The sequence below is a fragment of the Condylura cristata genome, unplaced genomic scaffold (genome assembly GCF_000260355.1).
Source record: "Condylura cristata isolate star-nosed mole 26May11 unplaced genomic scaffold, ConCri1.0 scaffold00006, whole genome shotgun sequence".
In the NCBI taxonomy this organism is placed as follows: Eukaryota; Metazoa; Chordata; class Mammalia; order Eulipotyphla; family Talpidae; genus Condylura; species Condylura cristata.
In genome coordinates, this window is record NW_004567107.1 from 4757393 (window position 1) to 4773033 (window position 15641).

At 60.7% G+C, this 15641-nt stretch overlaps 3 protein-coding genes across 4 annotated transcripts in view; 1 reads left to right on the forward strand and 2 right to left on the reverse strand.

Moving 5' to 3' along the window:
* The window catches only part of TTC16 (tetratricopeptide repeat domain 16), a 12471-nt gene extending 6082 nt beyond the window's left edge, over positions 1-6389 (reverse strand). The window contains exons 1-9 of the mRNA XM_012721374.1: positions 6372-6389; positions 5797-5969; positions 5391-5481; positions 5078-5221; positions 3716-3816; positions 3506-3635; positions 1583-1797; positions 486-730; positions 27-168 (exon numbers count right to left, since the gene is read on the reverse strand). Of these exons, the coding sequence (XP_012576828.1) occupies positions 27-168; positions 486-730; positions 1583-1797; positions 3506-3635; positions 3716-3816; positions 5078-5221; positions 5391-5481; positions 5797-5969; positions 6372-6389 (1259 nt within the window). The remainder of the gene's footprint in view (positions 1-26; positions 169-485; positions 731-1582; positions 1798-3505; positions 3636-3715; positions 3817-5077; positions 5222-5390; positions 5482-5796; positions 5970-6371) is intronic.
* A 524-nt stretch (positions 6390-6913) lies between these two features.
* PTRH1 (peptidyl-tRNA hydrolase 1 homolog (S. cerevisiae)) lies at positions 6914-8648 on the forward strand. Of its 2 annotated transcripts, XM_004677310.2 has the most exons (5): positions 6914-7018; positions 7352-7571; positions 7817-7916; positions 8086-8131; positions 8231-8648. In XM_004677310.2, the coding sequence occupies exons 1-5, from the start codon at positions 6923-6925 to the stop codon at positions 8411-8413; spliced, it is 645 nt and encodes a 214-aa protein (XP_004677367.1). In that variant the 5' UTR covers positions 6914-6922; the 3' UTR covers positions 8414-8648. The 2 variants fall into 2 exon arrangements, with proteins under 2 accessions (XP_004677367.1, XP_012577110.1); XM_012721656.1 differs by having other exon boundaries at positions 8086-8648.
* Positions 8649-8740: 92 nt separating this feature from the next.
* On the reverse strand, positions 8741-13830 carry LOC101621319 (chromosome unknown open reading frame, human C9orf117). Its single transcript, XM_012721655.1, has 8 exons — positions 13667-13830; positions 11914-12185; positions 11203-11356; positions 10530-10797; positions 10076-10206; positions 9791-9941; positions 9299-9480; positions 8741-9145 (listed from the first exon to the last, which is right to left on the reverse strand). Exons 1-8 carry the CDS (start codon positions 13828-13830, stop codon positions 8869-8871), a joined length of 1599 nt encoding a protein of 532 aa, XP_012577109.1. The 3' UTR covers positions 8741-8868.
* Between the last annotated feature and the right edge of the window lie 1811 nt (positions 13831-15641).

Sequence of the window (15641 nt, forward strand, 5' to 3'; positions counted from 1 at the left end):
CGGCCCCGCCCACAGCCCGGGCGCACCGGCCTCTCTGCTCGCAGAAGCCCATCCTCTCCTGCAGCAGGCCCATCCGCAGGTTGGCGCCCTCGTCCTGCGGGCTCAAGGCCAGCGCCTGCTTGTAGTCCGCCTCAGCAAAAGCCAGGTTGCCCATCTGGAAGAAGCAATCTGGGGCCCGGGGCTGGAGCTGAGTGGTCTCCCAATTCCCAAGGGCCCAGGAACCCCAGCTCACCCTGCGCCCACTGGGTCTGAAACGTGGCTGCTCGCACCCACCCAAGGGCGCAAACCCAAGGGCATTCGCAGGCCCGGGAAAGCCTTGGCTCAGCCGCTTGATCGAGTATTTGAAGAGCCTGTCGATGGCCAGTCTGTCGTCTCCCAAAGTGGGTCCAGGCAGCTGAGACCGCGAGCCTTCCCGTTTCCCCCCTCCCGCGCTGGGGGGGCTGGGGGCCTCGATCACGCAGCCCAGCCTGGCTGCCTCTGCTCACCACCACGGTTGATGTAGAGGCCTTTTTCCTGCTGCTCGTCCCTGAGGGCCTTGTTGAGCAGCAGCACGCTCTCCTGGTAGGCCCCCTGCCGGTAGCAGTTCACCGCGAAGTCGTTGTAGGCCAGCAGCAGCTGGCGCTGGGCCTGCTGCACCATGTCGCTTTCGCTCTCGCTGGCCATGTCCAGGGCTTTCAGGAAGTCCTCCACGGCGGCATCAAACTCCCCGAGCTGTCGGTACATGGTGCCCCTGGGGACCACCACAGAGGGCTCAGGCCCCTGCTGGGTGAGGGCTTCAGACCAGTCCTGCCCACCAGGCCTGCCCACCTGGCCTGCCAGCCCCTGGAGGAAGTGGGGACTCCCACCTCCTGCACTAGGTTTGCTCTGGCTTTGGTCCGCATGGGGTGGCTACTCAGATGACCTGCTAGTCACTGGGAACTTAATTTTTCTCAAGTTATAGTGCCTTTCTTTAGGGGGGGATGCCAGCCCCCATGCTAAGATGCTGCTGTATGTGGGACAGGCCTTTGGTGCTCAGTTTATATGAGAAACACTCTGGGCTTAAGGAGTTAAATGAACATGAATCTTTTTTTTTCTGTGCATCGTTCCTGGAGGTACAGCAATACCAGGTCGATGCGTGGAGCAGACAGAGCAAGCTCCTATTCCATCTCCTAGTTCCAAAAATCCATTTGATATATTGTCCTTGGATAGCGGACGTACCAGATATTAAACTGATAAGAACAGATACTACTCTTAATCTTAGCCAAAAGGCCGAGAAGCAATGACGATGAATCTTATGTGGTAAGTCCTGGCGGGTTGAAACCCAAACCTTTCTCACTGATCTGGGCTGAGTCTCCCCTGTGAAGGGCTGGCAGGCCTGGGCATCCAGGACTCCAAGGTTAATTGAGGCTGCTGTTTGCATCATTTCCCCCACCCCCCCTCACTCCCCCACCCCACCCCCAGCCCAGTGGGGAGTGGGAGAAGATTCTGAGGCTAGATGGGGACACTAGGGTCTGTGGAATGTCGCGGTCTCCCCAGGAGCACGCAGTAGGTCTGGGGCAGGGCCGGGCCCAGGACCAAACACCAGCACCTCCCCACCCAGTACCGGAAGAGGAAGAAGCTGGGGTCCAGGGGGTTGTTCTCGATGGCACAGTTGATGCGCTTCAGTGCATACCGCAGTTTGCCTTGAACAGCTAGCACCCCCGCCTCTTGCCGGGCCTCTTGGGCCTGGTCCACCATCATCCTGAGCAGCACCTTGGCCTTCGGGTGTGTGGGATCCAGCAGCAAGGCTTTGTGCAGGTCCCGATAGCAGAAGTTGGGCTGCAGGGGGCATTAGGGGCACAGGCCAAGTGAGGGGAGTCAGACCTCCAGGCCTGTAAGAGCTCTCTGCACAAGCCAGCACCAGGCCGCCATCCTCGGTGCCCCTGCCTTGTTTCATGTCTTGAAGGAGGCAGGGAGCATTGTGGGAAAATCCCATTCTAGGCCCCATCCTTGCTGCCCAGATGTGACCTCAGTCAGGTCAGCCTCAGTGGTTTCCGCTGTAAAATGGGGTTACGGCGGTGCTTCCTTGGAGGACTTCATTCCAGGAGGCCTTCAAACAATGACTGTCATGTCCTCCCGGATCCTGCACACCCTCCCCACCCCGACCTCATTTAAGCCCAAGACAACTCTGACCAAGACTGTTCAGGCCTAGGCGTGAGCAGACAACATCCTCAGGCAAATACCTTCCACTGAATGAGCAGGTTGTCAGTCAGTCAGTCAACAAACAGTTTTAGCAAGCAGCCCATGTACTGCAGAGTAATGGGTTGGAGGGTGAGCAGGACAGACAGTCTGGATACCAGGAAAGGAAGTCCGGAGGGGACCAAAGTGGAGGCTGGAGCAAGGCTTTAGGACAGGTGGCCTTGAGATCAAGGCAGCCCTGAGAACTGGCCGGTGACCTTGGGCAAGACCCCCAGCCTCTCTGAGCCTATTTCCTCTGTGAGAAGAGCACCATGGATGGTGTCTACCTAAAGGCTATTGTGAGCCTTAAAGGTAAACATGAGAGACGTGGTTAGCAGGTGCCTTGCTTGGCAGGAGCTGAGGTGATGGGAGAGGCTAAAGTCCTGACAGGTAATAATTGTCAATGATTACTCATCTCCTTTGAGTGAGACTCACTGAATCACATGTGAGGCACAGAAACCCAACCCTAAGACAGGACATGTGTCCAGCTGAGGTGAACCTGGCCAAGGCGGGCCCCCAGTGTCTGCCCTGAGGTGTGTCCGGCCTCCTCACATGCAGGCCGAGGTAGAGCTGAAACCAGCACTCTCCGGCTCCTCCTCTCACTCAGGCTTGCCAGTCCGGCCCTGGCTACCAAGGGGCTGTGGAACTTGCCCCCTCCCAATCTGTCATCTTCCCGCCCTCCCATACCACTCCGCAGTCTCTTCCTCAGACTCCCCCACCAGGAGCCAGAGGATCTTTCTAAAGCCCACTGCCCTGGGGCACACCCTTTGAGCCCCCAGGAAGGAGTCAGTATCTTCCTGGGCCCACAGAACCCCACCCAATGCCTCTTAGACCATGGCCCCTTCTCGCCTAGACCCCTGGTCTCTCTGGCCACTAAGGTTTCCTGTACTGCCTTAGGTGGCATTAATGGGGGCTCTTAGCAGGTGTAGCAAATAAGGAAAGAAGAAAGGACTAGATGAGGAAGAGGACAGGGAGGAAGGGCCTCAGGGTTTGCCCAGATGGCGGCTCCCAAGTCGGCTCCCAAGTGGGCTCAGCCCCCTGCATTGTCTGCTTAGGGACAGCGCCCCTGGGCTGTGAAGGAGGGGTGGGGGGCTGGCGGAAATGGTGCAGGCCTCTCGCCTTGAGCTTTCTGGGACCGGTGCAGGCCCTGGCTGGGCAGTTGAGTGGCCAGGGCCTGCCAGGGGTCTCTGCAGACCCAGGCTGGTTTGCGACTCCTGGGCAGGCCGACAGCCTGTGGGGGTCCTGTCATCTCATAGTGTACTGAGGGCTCACAGGCTGTGGGCCCCCCCGCCCCCACCCACGGCTCTACCTTCTGGAAGTAGTTGTAGAGCCTGGCCCGCAGGATGTAGATGTCGGCATTGTTGGTGCCGCTCTTCACCTCCTTGCTGACGAGGGTGAGGCACTCCTGGTGCCGGTTGAGGGCCAGCAGACAGGCCATGCTAAGGGCAAGGGCAGAAGGCTCCATCTGGCAGGGCGGGGGGCGGCAGGGGGCGTGGGGAGAACCAGTGTGTGCACCTACCATCGGTAGCGGAAGCAGGGGTTCTCGGACTGGAGCTCAGAGGCCTGTGAGAAGACGTTCAGGGCGTCCATGAAAGCACGCTGCTCAAACAGGCACTGGCCCTGAGGACAGAGGGGGCAGTCACTTCTGGGGGTGCCCCCAGCAGCACCTGCAGTGTAGGGGCAACATTGAGACAGAAGAGGTAGGAGACGAGACGAGGCCAGAGACATGGAGATCTAGGAGAGGTTTGCAGAGGAGAGGCAGTCACGCAGGCTGCCAAGCTGCGGCGAGACAGCAAGAGACAGAGACACAGTGACAGAAATGGTGTGACACAAGACTAACTGGTGCGAGACAGAAGACAGCGACGCTGGACAGAGACCCAGGACGTTGGGCTGCCCAGCCCTGTCCAGAACCTGAACCTCTCTCCCTGCCACTAGCTACAGTCGCCTTTTAGATGAAGTAACTTCTCCAAGATCACAGAAGGGGCGGAACGGGACTCAGGCACCCAATGGATAAGCTAAGAGTGTGGCTTGGAGCCTGTACATTTTTTTCTTTTTTTCTAAAGATTTATTTATTTATGCACACAAGAACTGGGGTGCAGGCCAGAGGTGCAGGGGGGTGAGAGGATTCACCAGAGACAGAGTGGGGGGCAGGACAGGCAGATGGATGAGGTACACTGCAGAGGGGAGCAGCAGGGAGACAGGAGAGGTCTGCTGCCCCTGTGGGTCCCTCCCTGGCCGGGAATGGAACTCAGGCTGCGGTGGCTGCGGACAGCTTCACAGTGCTGTGCTTTAACCCCTTGCACCGCCAGGGAGGGCCCCAATTTTTTTCTTTAATAAAACATTGAATAATTATTGACATGAAAGAAAAAGACGTCAAAGTTGTCAAGATGGAAAAACAAATCAGAACTTTGTTGGTATTTTATGGTTTAAAATTGTTTTTCAGTTGAATTGCAAATGGGGGGCACTCTTACCTTTTTTCAGTGTTTAGCGTCTAGACCTGTGCTGCCTACTGCTGTACTACCAGCTTCATGTGGCTACACAAATTTAACTAAAATGAAATAAAGTTGGAAAATTGGTGTCTAGGTCACACTTGCCACATTTCAAGGGCTTTCACTTGACTGTGGCTACAGATTGGAGCGTGCCAAGTAGGCCACAGTTGTGATTCCAGAAAGTTCTATTGGACAGGCTGCAAACTTTACTGAGCTCTGGCATTAAACCAACTTGGGAGGTGGGAGAGGGGCAGCAGGTGAGGACACAAGGGGGTCCCCAGGGAGACAGAGCTGATCCTAGGAACAAGGACAGCCCCCCTGAGCTGGAGGGAGAGCCAGCAGGCCCCGGTGTGAGGAGCATGCCTTGTGTGGGCCCTGGGGCAGCCTAGCACCTGCAGGTAAAGCACCCAGCTGAGCCGCTCCAGGTATTCCAGGTTCTCTGGTTTAAAGGCGTGGGCCCTTCTCAGGTTCTGGGCAGCAGAGGAGAAGTCGCAGAGCTGGATATAGGCTTCGGCTCGTAAGGCGTAGAAATCTATCTGAGAGCGAGAGGGTCTGGGCTGCTGTTTCCTCCCCACCATCTGCCCTGAGGCTTGCCACTCAGTTACAGGAACTTGATGGCCTGAGGGGAGGGGACTGGCAGGTGTGACAGTGAGGGGGAGGTGTGTGCCAGCAACTGCCAGCGCCCACCCTGACTCTCCCTCTCACCAGCCGGGAGTCCAGCTGAAGGGCACGGGAGAAGTACAGCACAGCCATCTCCCAGTCGCTTTGCTCCAAGCACTGCTGGCCACAGTGGTAGCTGCGGGGGGCAGGGACAGACAGAGGGACTGGCTGTAATGTAGGGGCCGCTCAGGGCATGCAGCTAGGATGGGGGAGTGGGTTGTGAGGAGGGGGACTTGGGTGGGGAGGCAGAGACCCAGGGAGAGCAGGCTCATCCGTTCTTGGAGCTCATCCAAGCCAGCAGCGCTGCATCTGCCGGGGTGGGAGAACCCTGAAACACAGCTGAGTCCACTTAAGTCCAGAGAGGGGGAGGAACGGGATGAGGAGGCACATCACGTCAATGGCCATGCCGGGCAGGAAGCTGGGACACCAGGGTAAGTAAGGTAGCACTCACTACTCCCTGACTTTGAGGGGCACTGTTAACCCCGCGACCTTTGGTTGTGCATCATCAAAGTTCTGGAACACCTTGCTGGTCCCAAAGATGCACTCCAGGGTCCTCTTTGGCGCTGGAATTACCCATGGCTTTTTGATGTGGTGTGAGGGAGGTTGGTCAAGCTCCAGAGAATCCTAGAAGGAGGGACAGCAGGCTGGGGCCCGTCTCAGAAATGACCCCCACTCCACTAACATACCCACCTCATGTATTTCACAGGCAGAGAAGCCTGCAGGGCTTTCCCACCTTTTCTGCCAGCCACCCACGCGAGACCTCGAGTCCTCAAGTCCCACTGTCTGTCCCACTTCCTGAAGATCTCTTAGATCCCTCTCCTTCTCTCCTTCTCTCCTCTGGGCTAATGGCATCCCTGCCTGGATGCCAGTTCCAGCCGGTGGCCGGACATCCCCACACACGTCCCACGCCCGCGGTTCTCCGTGCGGCAGCCAGGGAATTTCCTGCATTGCACGATCCTGCCTCTCCCTACTTTAGCCAGTCTTCGTCTCTTCTACCCCGACCTTTGCTTCAGCCTTCTCCCGCACCTCTCCGGAGTCTGTCATGAGGCCTCCTCCGGGAGGATCTCCCGGTGGTGGACGGCTCCCTAGCGCCCCCCAGCCCCCTGGAGTCCCCCAGCTCCGACGTTGCTAGGCACCATCTCCAGGACGCCCGTAGGTCACGCCCCCTGGCCACGCCCCCGAGATCATGTTTCTGTCGGACGGACGTTTGCAAACTTTCCTTAGCTGGGGAGGGTGAGATCTATGTCGGAGAACGGACTTTTCCGGTGTCCGTAGCCCGTGGCAGGGTCACAGACGGAAGCCTAAACAAGGTTCCCGCCTCTCAAGTCCGAGGTCAAGCGAGGGCTCCGCCACTCTCACAACAAACTGCACTGGGACTTGGTGACAGCGCACGAGGAATGCGTGTGGGCACCGGGGCACGGCCGACGCCCGGTCACTTCCGCCCCTCAGAAGCATGGCGGCCCGGCTGCCCGCCCTGGATTGGACGCCGACTGGGGGGGCCTGGACTGAGGGCGACTTCGATTGGTTGAAGGCTGGATGACGTCAGGGGCGTGGCCCTGACCGTGAATGGGGACACCATGCCGCCGCCCGGCCTCTTGGGCGCTGGACTGTGCCTCAGCCGGGCCATGAGCCGGTGCGTTCTGGAACCCCGACCGCCGGGGAAGCGGTGGCTGGTGAGTGGAGCGGGGTGGCGACGCAGGGGCCCTGGGCGCCTTAGTTCCGTTCTGCCGTCCTCTCCCGGGCACTATCCCCCGACCCTCTGCCTCCGCTTTCTTATCTAGAAAATGGGTCGGTCACTCGGACTGGCTCAGACTTCCCTGGAGCAGGGTCCTGCCCGTCCAGCACCAGTTTCCCTTCAGCCCTAGGGGGCCCCCGTTTTTCCAGGCCCCTTCCTGGCGCTCCTCCCTCACTCCCCGCCCTACTTTGCCTTCCCCTTCGGCTGCGTTGAGGGGAGAGAGGGGGTGACGAGAGTGGTCGGGCCTCAGTCTCCCCGCCGCCTCCTGCAGGTGGCTGGCCTGGGGAACGCCGGACTGCCCGGCACACGGCACAGCGTGGGCATGGCAGTGCTGGGGCAGCTGGCCCGCCGGCTAGGTGTGGCGGAAAGCTGGGCGCGCGACCGACGCTGCGCCGCCGACCTCGCCCTGGCTTCGCTGGGGGATGCCCAGCTGGTCCTGCTCCGGCCGCGGCGCCTCATGAACGCCAACGGGCGCAGCGTGGCCCGGGCCGGTGAGTTGAGGTGGGACGTCAGGCCCTGAGAGCGCACTGGCCAGGGAGGGGACTCGGGGCGGGGGCAGATCCATTCACCCCGCTGTCTGTTGAGTTCCAGCGGCCATTGGTGCTTGTGGGCGCCTCCGTTTCTTTATATGTGAAGCTGAGTTGCTTGCTGCTCTCCTTCTGGGAGGCAGCCTTGCGTTGGGACAGCCCCCTTTGGGCAGCTGGACAGTAACCAGGGCCACCCTTCCCTTGCCAAGCCGAGCTGTTTGGGCTGACTGCTGAGGAGGTCTACCTGGTGCACGACGAACTTGACAAGCCCCTGGGGAAACTGGCTTTGAAGCTGGGAGGAAGCGCCAGGTAAGGCCCTGGACTGGTCAGGGCAGGGTAGGGCAGCTGGCCTTCCAGTTGGAGTGCGGCAAGGGTGCCAACGCTAGCCTTGGCAGAGGGAACGGGCACACCGACCCAGGCGGGTTGGGAGGGTGGAAGGGTGCTGACCCTCGAAGCGCTAACTTCTGCTTCCTTGCAGGGGCCACAACGGAGTCCGCTCCTGCATCAGCTGCCTCAACTCCAGCGTGAGTGTGCCCCTCTGTCCCGCAGTGGTTGGCATGGGCCAGCAAGGGGCCCCAGCACCCCTCACCCAATCTCCCGGGGCCCCTCTGGCTCTCCCACAGGCAATGCCCAGGCTTCGGGTGGGCATCGGGCGCCCGACACATCCCGAGGCGGTGCAGGCGCATGTGCTGGGCTGCTTCTCTCCCGCCGAGCAGGAGCTGCTGCCGCCGCTGCTCGAGCGGGCCACGGACCTGCTCCTGGACCACATCAGGGCGCGAAGCCAGAGTCCCGCGTCGGGCCCCTGACGCCGCCCCCGACCGCCCCGCCCACTCGCCCAACCGGGTCTCCACATCCACGCAGGCGCCGCGCTAACCTGTGGTATCTACTTTTTATGTAACTCTACCTCCAGGCCGCCCTGGCTGCCCACAGGTTAAAGGGGGCCTGTGGCCAGAAATGGCCCATTTCCAGCATAGGGGCTGGTCTTTCTGTGTCCTACTTAGAAAATAGGGAAATCTGAGGAAGACTAAACTTCTTGAATTTCTTTGGAGCGTCAGAGCTGTGCACCTGTAGAATTAAAGATGAAAACTGGGAAGGGGAGGCCTTCCTGGGGGTTGCACCCCCAGCCCCAGCCCGTAGAGGAGGGTCATCAGAGCCCAGCAAGCCCACCCTAGGGGACGCAGGCGCTTGGTTTGACACACCAAGGCCTGGCCACATGTTCTTCCATTTCGCAGATGGGAAATGGGGGCTTCGCAGGGACTAACTACCTCCCCAGGGCCTCGCAGCTCCACTGGGGCCGGGCCCTGCTGACCCAGGGTTGACTGCCGTCTCGCCGTCCTTGGGGCCCCGGCACCCTCACCATGGGGCTGCTGAGCGCCCGGGAGCGTCTCACGTGGGTGGGGTGTGACAGCCGCCTGAGGTCCTCAGGGTTGGGTGAGATATTGACGCGTTGAGGCTCCAGGCCCTTGGGCTCATAGGCGGTGACATGGGACGGTTGCTGCAGTAGAGACCCCGCCGAGGAGAACTGGGCGGCGGCCCTGCTGTGGGTGAGAGGGCGGCCTTACCACCTCCCTGCTGAGGTGGACACTGAGCTTCAGAGAGGCCCAGGGGCCGGCTTCTGGCCGGGTCAGCTGAGCACAGCCCTGGGGCCAGTCCCGCAGCTGCCCGCTCCGAGGTCACGCAGGGCCACTCACCTCTCCTGGCACGGGTTGCAAAGCTGTCTCTCCTCGCTGGGGGACAGAGACGTCGAGGAACTTGAGGCAGCGGCTGCCGAGCTGAGCATGGCCAGCAGCTGCCGCATCTCCTTGTGCTGCAGCTGAAACACCACATCAAAGTCGCTGTCCCCGGCGTCGGCATCGGCGTCACTGGACTGCGTCTGCCAGCACGGACGGGGGGGCCTGGTGAGGGGGGCCAGGGCCCTCTGGAAAACTGTACCCCGCTCCCTGTCTCTCCATAGCACTGCCTGGCGGTGCTGGGATACCCATTCACCAAATGGGGAGACGAAGGCTGTGGCTTTCTGGGGCCCAGAGTAGCCAAACTCCTCTGAGGCCTTGATGAGATCTTGGATGTCCAGAGCCAGAAAAGGACACTCCCAGGAGTCTCCTCTGGCCCTGGCCTGGCCCTCTCCTGGTGGCCCAGTTATCTCTGAGCAGTGTCCGACCCTGCGTCCCCTGCTTCCTGTTTACCTGTAGAATGCGGTGAAGGAAGGCGGTGCCCTGGGCCAGGGCCGTCTGGAGTCTTGCCCGCGCCTTCTGCTCTCTGGTCAGCTTGTGCTGCAGCCGCTGTGCCTTGGTCTGCTGCTGCTTCAGCAGGAGAGTCAGCTGGTCTTTCTGGCTCCTGAGCCCAGAGCGGAGGCGTCAGCCCGCAGCCCTCCTCCAGCCCCAGGCCCCTCTGGAGTGGGAAGCGGCAGGTAGGCGAGGCGGCCTCCAGCTTGCCCTGCCTCTTCCCCTGCACCCCCCTCCCCGCTGTACCTCAGCTCCTGGTTGTCCCTCTGCAGCTGCTGGAGGTGCTGCTCCTGCTGGCTCAGCAGGGCATGCAGGCTCTGGGCCTCTGCTGTGTTCTGCTGCTGCTCCTTGCACTTCTCGGTCAGCATGAGGATGATCTGCAGGAGCGGGCAGGTGCGGCCTGGACCCACCACAGGCCCTCGGCTGGCCTTGCTGCCCCAGCGCCCGACACAGCCAGGGCTCACCCCGTTACACCCTGTTCTACAGAGAGGCCCAGGAGGGGGGTGGCACTTCAGCAAGTTATGGGGCTTTCACCCAAGTAAAGAGGAACCAGCGCTGGGGTCAGCACCCTGCAGGCCCCACCAGGAGGGCCTGCCCCACATTCCCACCTCTCTCTCAGACCTTGGCTCCAGCCCCAGGCCTCCAGGTGGGCATCTGCCCTGGGGCCGGGGTCCCAAGCTTCCCCGCCTGGTGGCCACACCTTCTGGTGGCCTCTGCGGTGCCTGACCATGGCCTTCTGGGTGCTCTCCAGCAGCTCCAGCTGTTTGCACAGCTTGTCCTGGCTGTCTTTGAGCTGCTCGTTCTCCTGCAGCAGCTGCACGCCATGCCGCGAGAGCTTGGACAGCTGCTGGGTCATGGCGTTGTTCTCCCTGATGGTCCGCTTGGTCGTTTCCCACATCTGGCTCGTCGCCACCTTGCGGAACTCAGTGGCCACCAGGTTGACGCGCTGGATGATCTCTTTCCTCAGCCTGGGTGCAAGCAAGGAGGGTCCCACAGAGTGGGCGCAGGCCTCGCCAGCCCTCGCCTATGTGAGGGTCCCCAGAGTGTCAGTCACCTCGATACTCTTCCCTGCCCGCCCCCAGGAAGGCTATTGGTGGAGGCTTTCTGTTGTACTCTACCTTTGAAATTTTGAGCCATACCAACGTATTATTGACTACTAAATAAATCTAATTTGTAGCACCAAAAGTGGCAAGAGGACTTCCGGGGGTGGCCGGCTCCGGCGCGTGGACTGGAGCTGCGAGCTCAGTTGTTCCCTCCCGCCGTCACCCGCCAGGCAGCGGCTGGGGGTCGCCCCAATGAAGAGCTGAGGCGAGCAGAGGCCTGGACGGTGCCCAGCCCTGGGGGAAGCCCCGAGGCCCAGCCCGCCTGCCCACCTGTCCTTGTCCAGCACCGACTTCTTCTCCAGGTCGTACACATAGTCCTTGTGTTCACTCTCCTGCTTATGCAGCCGTTCCTCCAGCGTCGTGAACCTCCCGGAGAGCTCCTCTTTCTGCAGCCGGAACTCCTCCAGGGCAGCCAGCTTCCCCCCTGCCCCACCACAGGACACAGGCCTGGTGAGGGCTGCCTCGGGAGCTGCTGGCCCCGGCACCCACCGAGGGCCTCGGATGAGGCCCCTCCCTCCCCGTCTGTCCCAGTGTCTCCGTTGGGCCCTGACCCTTCCTGACCCTCCCACACCCTGTCCTGCCTTAGCCAGGAGTCTGCTGCTCCTTCCCTCCGCCAGTCTTACAAAGCCTTGCTCAGGTCCCACCTCCCAGAAGCCGCCCTGACACCACTCCTTGGCATGGAAATGCATGGCAGCCTCTGAAGCAGCACACCCCGGGTCAGGCACTCTCATGGGGCCTCATGACAACCCCTCCCAGCTGGGTGACCTTGGGCAAGACACTTCCATCTGTAGACAGGGGTGACAGTATCTCCTGCCTAGGGGGATTGTGGGAACAATATGGAAGTTGTTACCCCCCATTTCCCAAGTGAGAAACCGAGGGTCAGAGAGAAGTGCTAGCCCACGCGGGTTGAGGCAGGTCTTGACCCTGGTGCCTCGGCCTCCTGACCCCACACCACGGCACGGGCCTCGTCCATCTCCTCACCGAGGATGATGTTCTCTGTGGTGAGCTGGTCCTTGGTCTCCTGGAACTCGTGGCGCACCTGGGCCAGCTGGGCCTCGAAGGCGTCCTTCTCCAGCTCCTTGGCCAACTGCAGGTTTTGGAGCTGCTCATTGAGGTCAGTGATCTCGTCCACCCGCTGGTTGAGCGTGCGCTTGAGGAAGGCCACGATCTCCTTTTTGTTGGTGGTCAGCTGCTCAAACTCCTGGCGGAAGAGCTTCTCCTGCACGGCCAGCTCATCCCACTTCCGCTGGTACCTGAGGCAGGGGACAGGGTGGCCCCAGGGAAGGGGCTGAGCAAGCCAAAGCTCCCTGCACTGTGGGGCCAGCTCTCCTGGGCCCTCCCTCTGTCCGGTCAGGGCCCTCCAGGGTGGAATTCAGCCTCATCACTGTGCCCCCATCAAGCTCATGACCTCAGGAGCCCAAGCACGAGCTTACCTCCTGGCGAGAATGCCAGCTCTTGAGGCGCCCACACCTGTGTCCCCAGTACCAGTACCGAGAGGACTTACAAGAACCTCACAACTCGGAAGGAATCGGGGGCTGTGACAACCCACATTTTGCAGACGAGAAAAGAGCCCAGAGGAGGAAGAAACTTGTAGGAAGTGGCCAAAGCGCAACTTGAATCCAAGTCAGTGTGACCCCCAAAGTGTAGGCGCCTAACCACGGGCTTCGGATGCTCTCCAGCCCTGCCTGTGAACTCCCTGCTGCTCTGGTGTGGGGGCTGCCTGGCCCTCAGTGGCCCAAGCCACAACTCGCTGCCCCCTCGAGGCTGTCCCCCCCCCGGGGGCCACTGCAAGCTGAGCCCTGATGTCCTGCTTCGCTTATGGGTCCTTGACCTCTGCCACTTCTGTTCTTGGGGCCTTGCAGAGGGACTTAACAGAGTCACCCCAGTAATTGTCCCAACTCCACGAGGTGTCCCAACTTGAGGGAAATCTGAATCTTTAAAAACAGCACGTGATGGTGCCTGGTTCTGGGGCATCACTGAGCGAAGCTGGTTGGAAAGGTGTTTTACTTTATCAGCTGCCCAGCCCACACCTGAACGGCTCCCATTGCCAGGGCTGCGGGGAGTGGGGAGGGAGCCGGAGGACACAGTGGGGGGGCAGGAGGCAGCCTGGAGGAGGGCGTGCTCTGGCTGTGGGTGACGGCCCCTCCCTGAGCCCCCTGTGCAACGGGGCCTCTGAGACTAGTTCAAGGACACGGTGAGCACCGCCCAGGGCCCCTGGACAAGCGAGAGACACAACACCTGGGGAAGAACTGCTTTGACTCATCACCGAAGGATTTCTTTTAAGGGACCAGTCACATCCCCAGAGACTGGGCTGGAGTATCACCACCGAAAGGAAACGAATTTCCAAGTAAGAAAAGTGACATGGAGCGAGTGTGTTTCCTAAGTTAGACAACCCCTCCCCCCCCCAACGTGTGCCACGCAGCCCTGGTAGGGGCCACCCTCACGTCATTGGAGAAACAGGCCCAGCGTGGACAGTGAGGCTCCAGGTCAGTCAGGAGGGTGCACGGCACAGGGAATCTGGCACAGAGGTCCAGGGTGGGGAGAGGGGAAGGAGGCCCCCCCACCCCCAGGGCTGCTGCTTCTAGGCTCCCTTTGATTGAACTCTGCCCTTCAGGCTTGGGTGGGTGATGGGGCCTGGACACTGCAGGGGAAGCAGAGCATAGCCTGGGACCCCGCTGAGGCAGGGTGGCCAGCTCCAGCAGCAGCAGCAGTGGGGTGCGGCTCCCCCACCCACCGGGCCAGCCGGTCCTCCAGGTCGCGGATCTGGATGTGGTAGAACTCGCGCGTTTCCTCGCTTAGGGGCCTTTCCATGGGTGTGATGGACTCCTTCTTGCCCCCTCGCTTCTTCTTGACCTCAGGCTCCTTGGCCCCCTTGGTTGCCTTCTTTTTAGGAGCCATGGCTGCTGGCAGCCTCCGCTCAGGCCCCTTTAAGAGGCCAGGTGGTTGCTAAGGAAGTTGGTCCATACATAGCAACACACTGAGGCAGGCTTAAAGGGCCCCGCTCTGCCTGGCCAGGCTGCACATCCTGCCCTGTGGCCTCCCGGCCTCCCGGTCAGGGGTCCAGGACGACATTGCCAGAGCCCCCAGGCTCAGATCCGCTGGTCACAGCCCCTCAGCGACCTGACACCAGGTCTCTCGGTTTCTGGGGAGACCCTCTTTCCTCAAAAGTGATGTGGGAATATGAGAGGGTCGGTGCTTGCACTCGCCATGGGGCCCCTCTTTGTGCTCAGAGCGACCCCCAACTCCAGGAGCCCGAAAGAGGCCTACCAGCCACCTCTCTGGAGGCTCTGGGACCACCTTGTTCATCCCTCGGTGACGCAGCTGCACGGTGTCACTCCCCGGGGTCACCAGAAGCAAGTGACAGGGAGGGAGACAGGGCGCAGCTCCCCCTGCACAGGCGCGTGCCCCCCCCCCCCACGTCAGCAGGACGTGTATATTACTCAGTGACGTCCTCTTACACCCCGATTCATTCGTTCTTGTGACTGGGGAGATGTGGCAGCAGAACAGCATCGTCCTTTCGTCGGGGGGTAGTTACTGTGCTGACTTTGGGACCTGCCTTCCTCCCCCCTTAAGTGGCATTTGTGGTGTTTTTGAAGTTTCAAAGCGTCCTTCTGGATGACGCCATGATGTGCTCTTCAGTATTAAGTGTGTGTTAGTCACTGACTGCGACTATTACGTGCAGGACATGCATTTTAAAGTAGTCACTGGTGAACAGATACAGCACTTCATCCACTGACCGACACTGGGGCTTGGGGCATGTGGGCAGGGTTTTCACCCCCAGACGCCACGTGGTGGGGGACCACCTCCTCACCTTCGGTGCGGTGTACACAGTACTTACCCAGGGCCGGCATTGCTCCCCTCGGCCGTCACGGGAGGGGATGAAGCCCCTCACCAGGTCTGTGGATCCGTGGTTCATCCGGGCCTGGGATGCCGACGGCTGTCGCTGTTACTCTGCTCCTGGAGCAAATGCTGGTTGTCACCAAGGTGGGTGGACAGACCCCTCAGTGGAGTCCGGCTGAGACCTCTGCCCTGGACTGGGCTCCCTGGACAGGCACTGAGTGACCAGCTGCAGCTCACAGACCTGTCTGGGCTTAAGGATTGCTCTCCCGGCTCAGTTGACCTGCTCCCCCATTCAGTGTGACCTGCTCCCCCATTCAGTGTGACCTGCTTCCCCATTCAGTGTGACCTGCTCCCCCAACCCTGGTTCAGCATCTCCTCCCCTTCACACCAGAATCCCGGCCGCCTCCTGAGGAACCACCTATAGGTCCCTCCGTGCTGACTGACGGAGGACCAAGACTTCAGACAGCCGCTCCTGGTTGGGGGGTGGAATGGAGAGAAATGCTGGAGGCCCTGGGTCAGAAAATCCAGAAGCAGCCAGTGCAAGCCAGCAAGTCGTCTCTGCAGCCCCCGGAAGGAGGAGAGACCCAATTCGGGACGGAGGAATGTAGAATTGAAGAACTTAATCTTGGGTCCTGTTCCAAGGACTTTGGTCACTGGTGGGGCAATCGCTGATGAAAGAGTTTGGTGCTCCCCAGCAGGGGGCTTCACGAGTGACCACCTTTCTGGGCCTTACCCATGAAGTGGCGAGACCAGGCACGTGGGATGGTGCGGGGCGGCTGTGGCGGGGGGCAATAAATGGCCACTGTCATTACCCCCATGAGCCAAACCCACCAGGCCACGGCTGTGTGATGGGGGTGCACTTCTTGCCA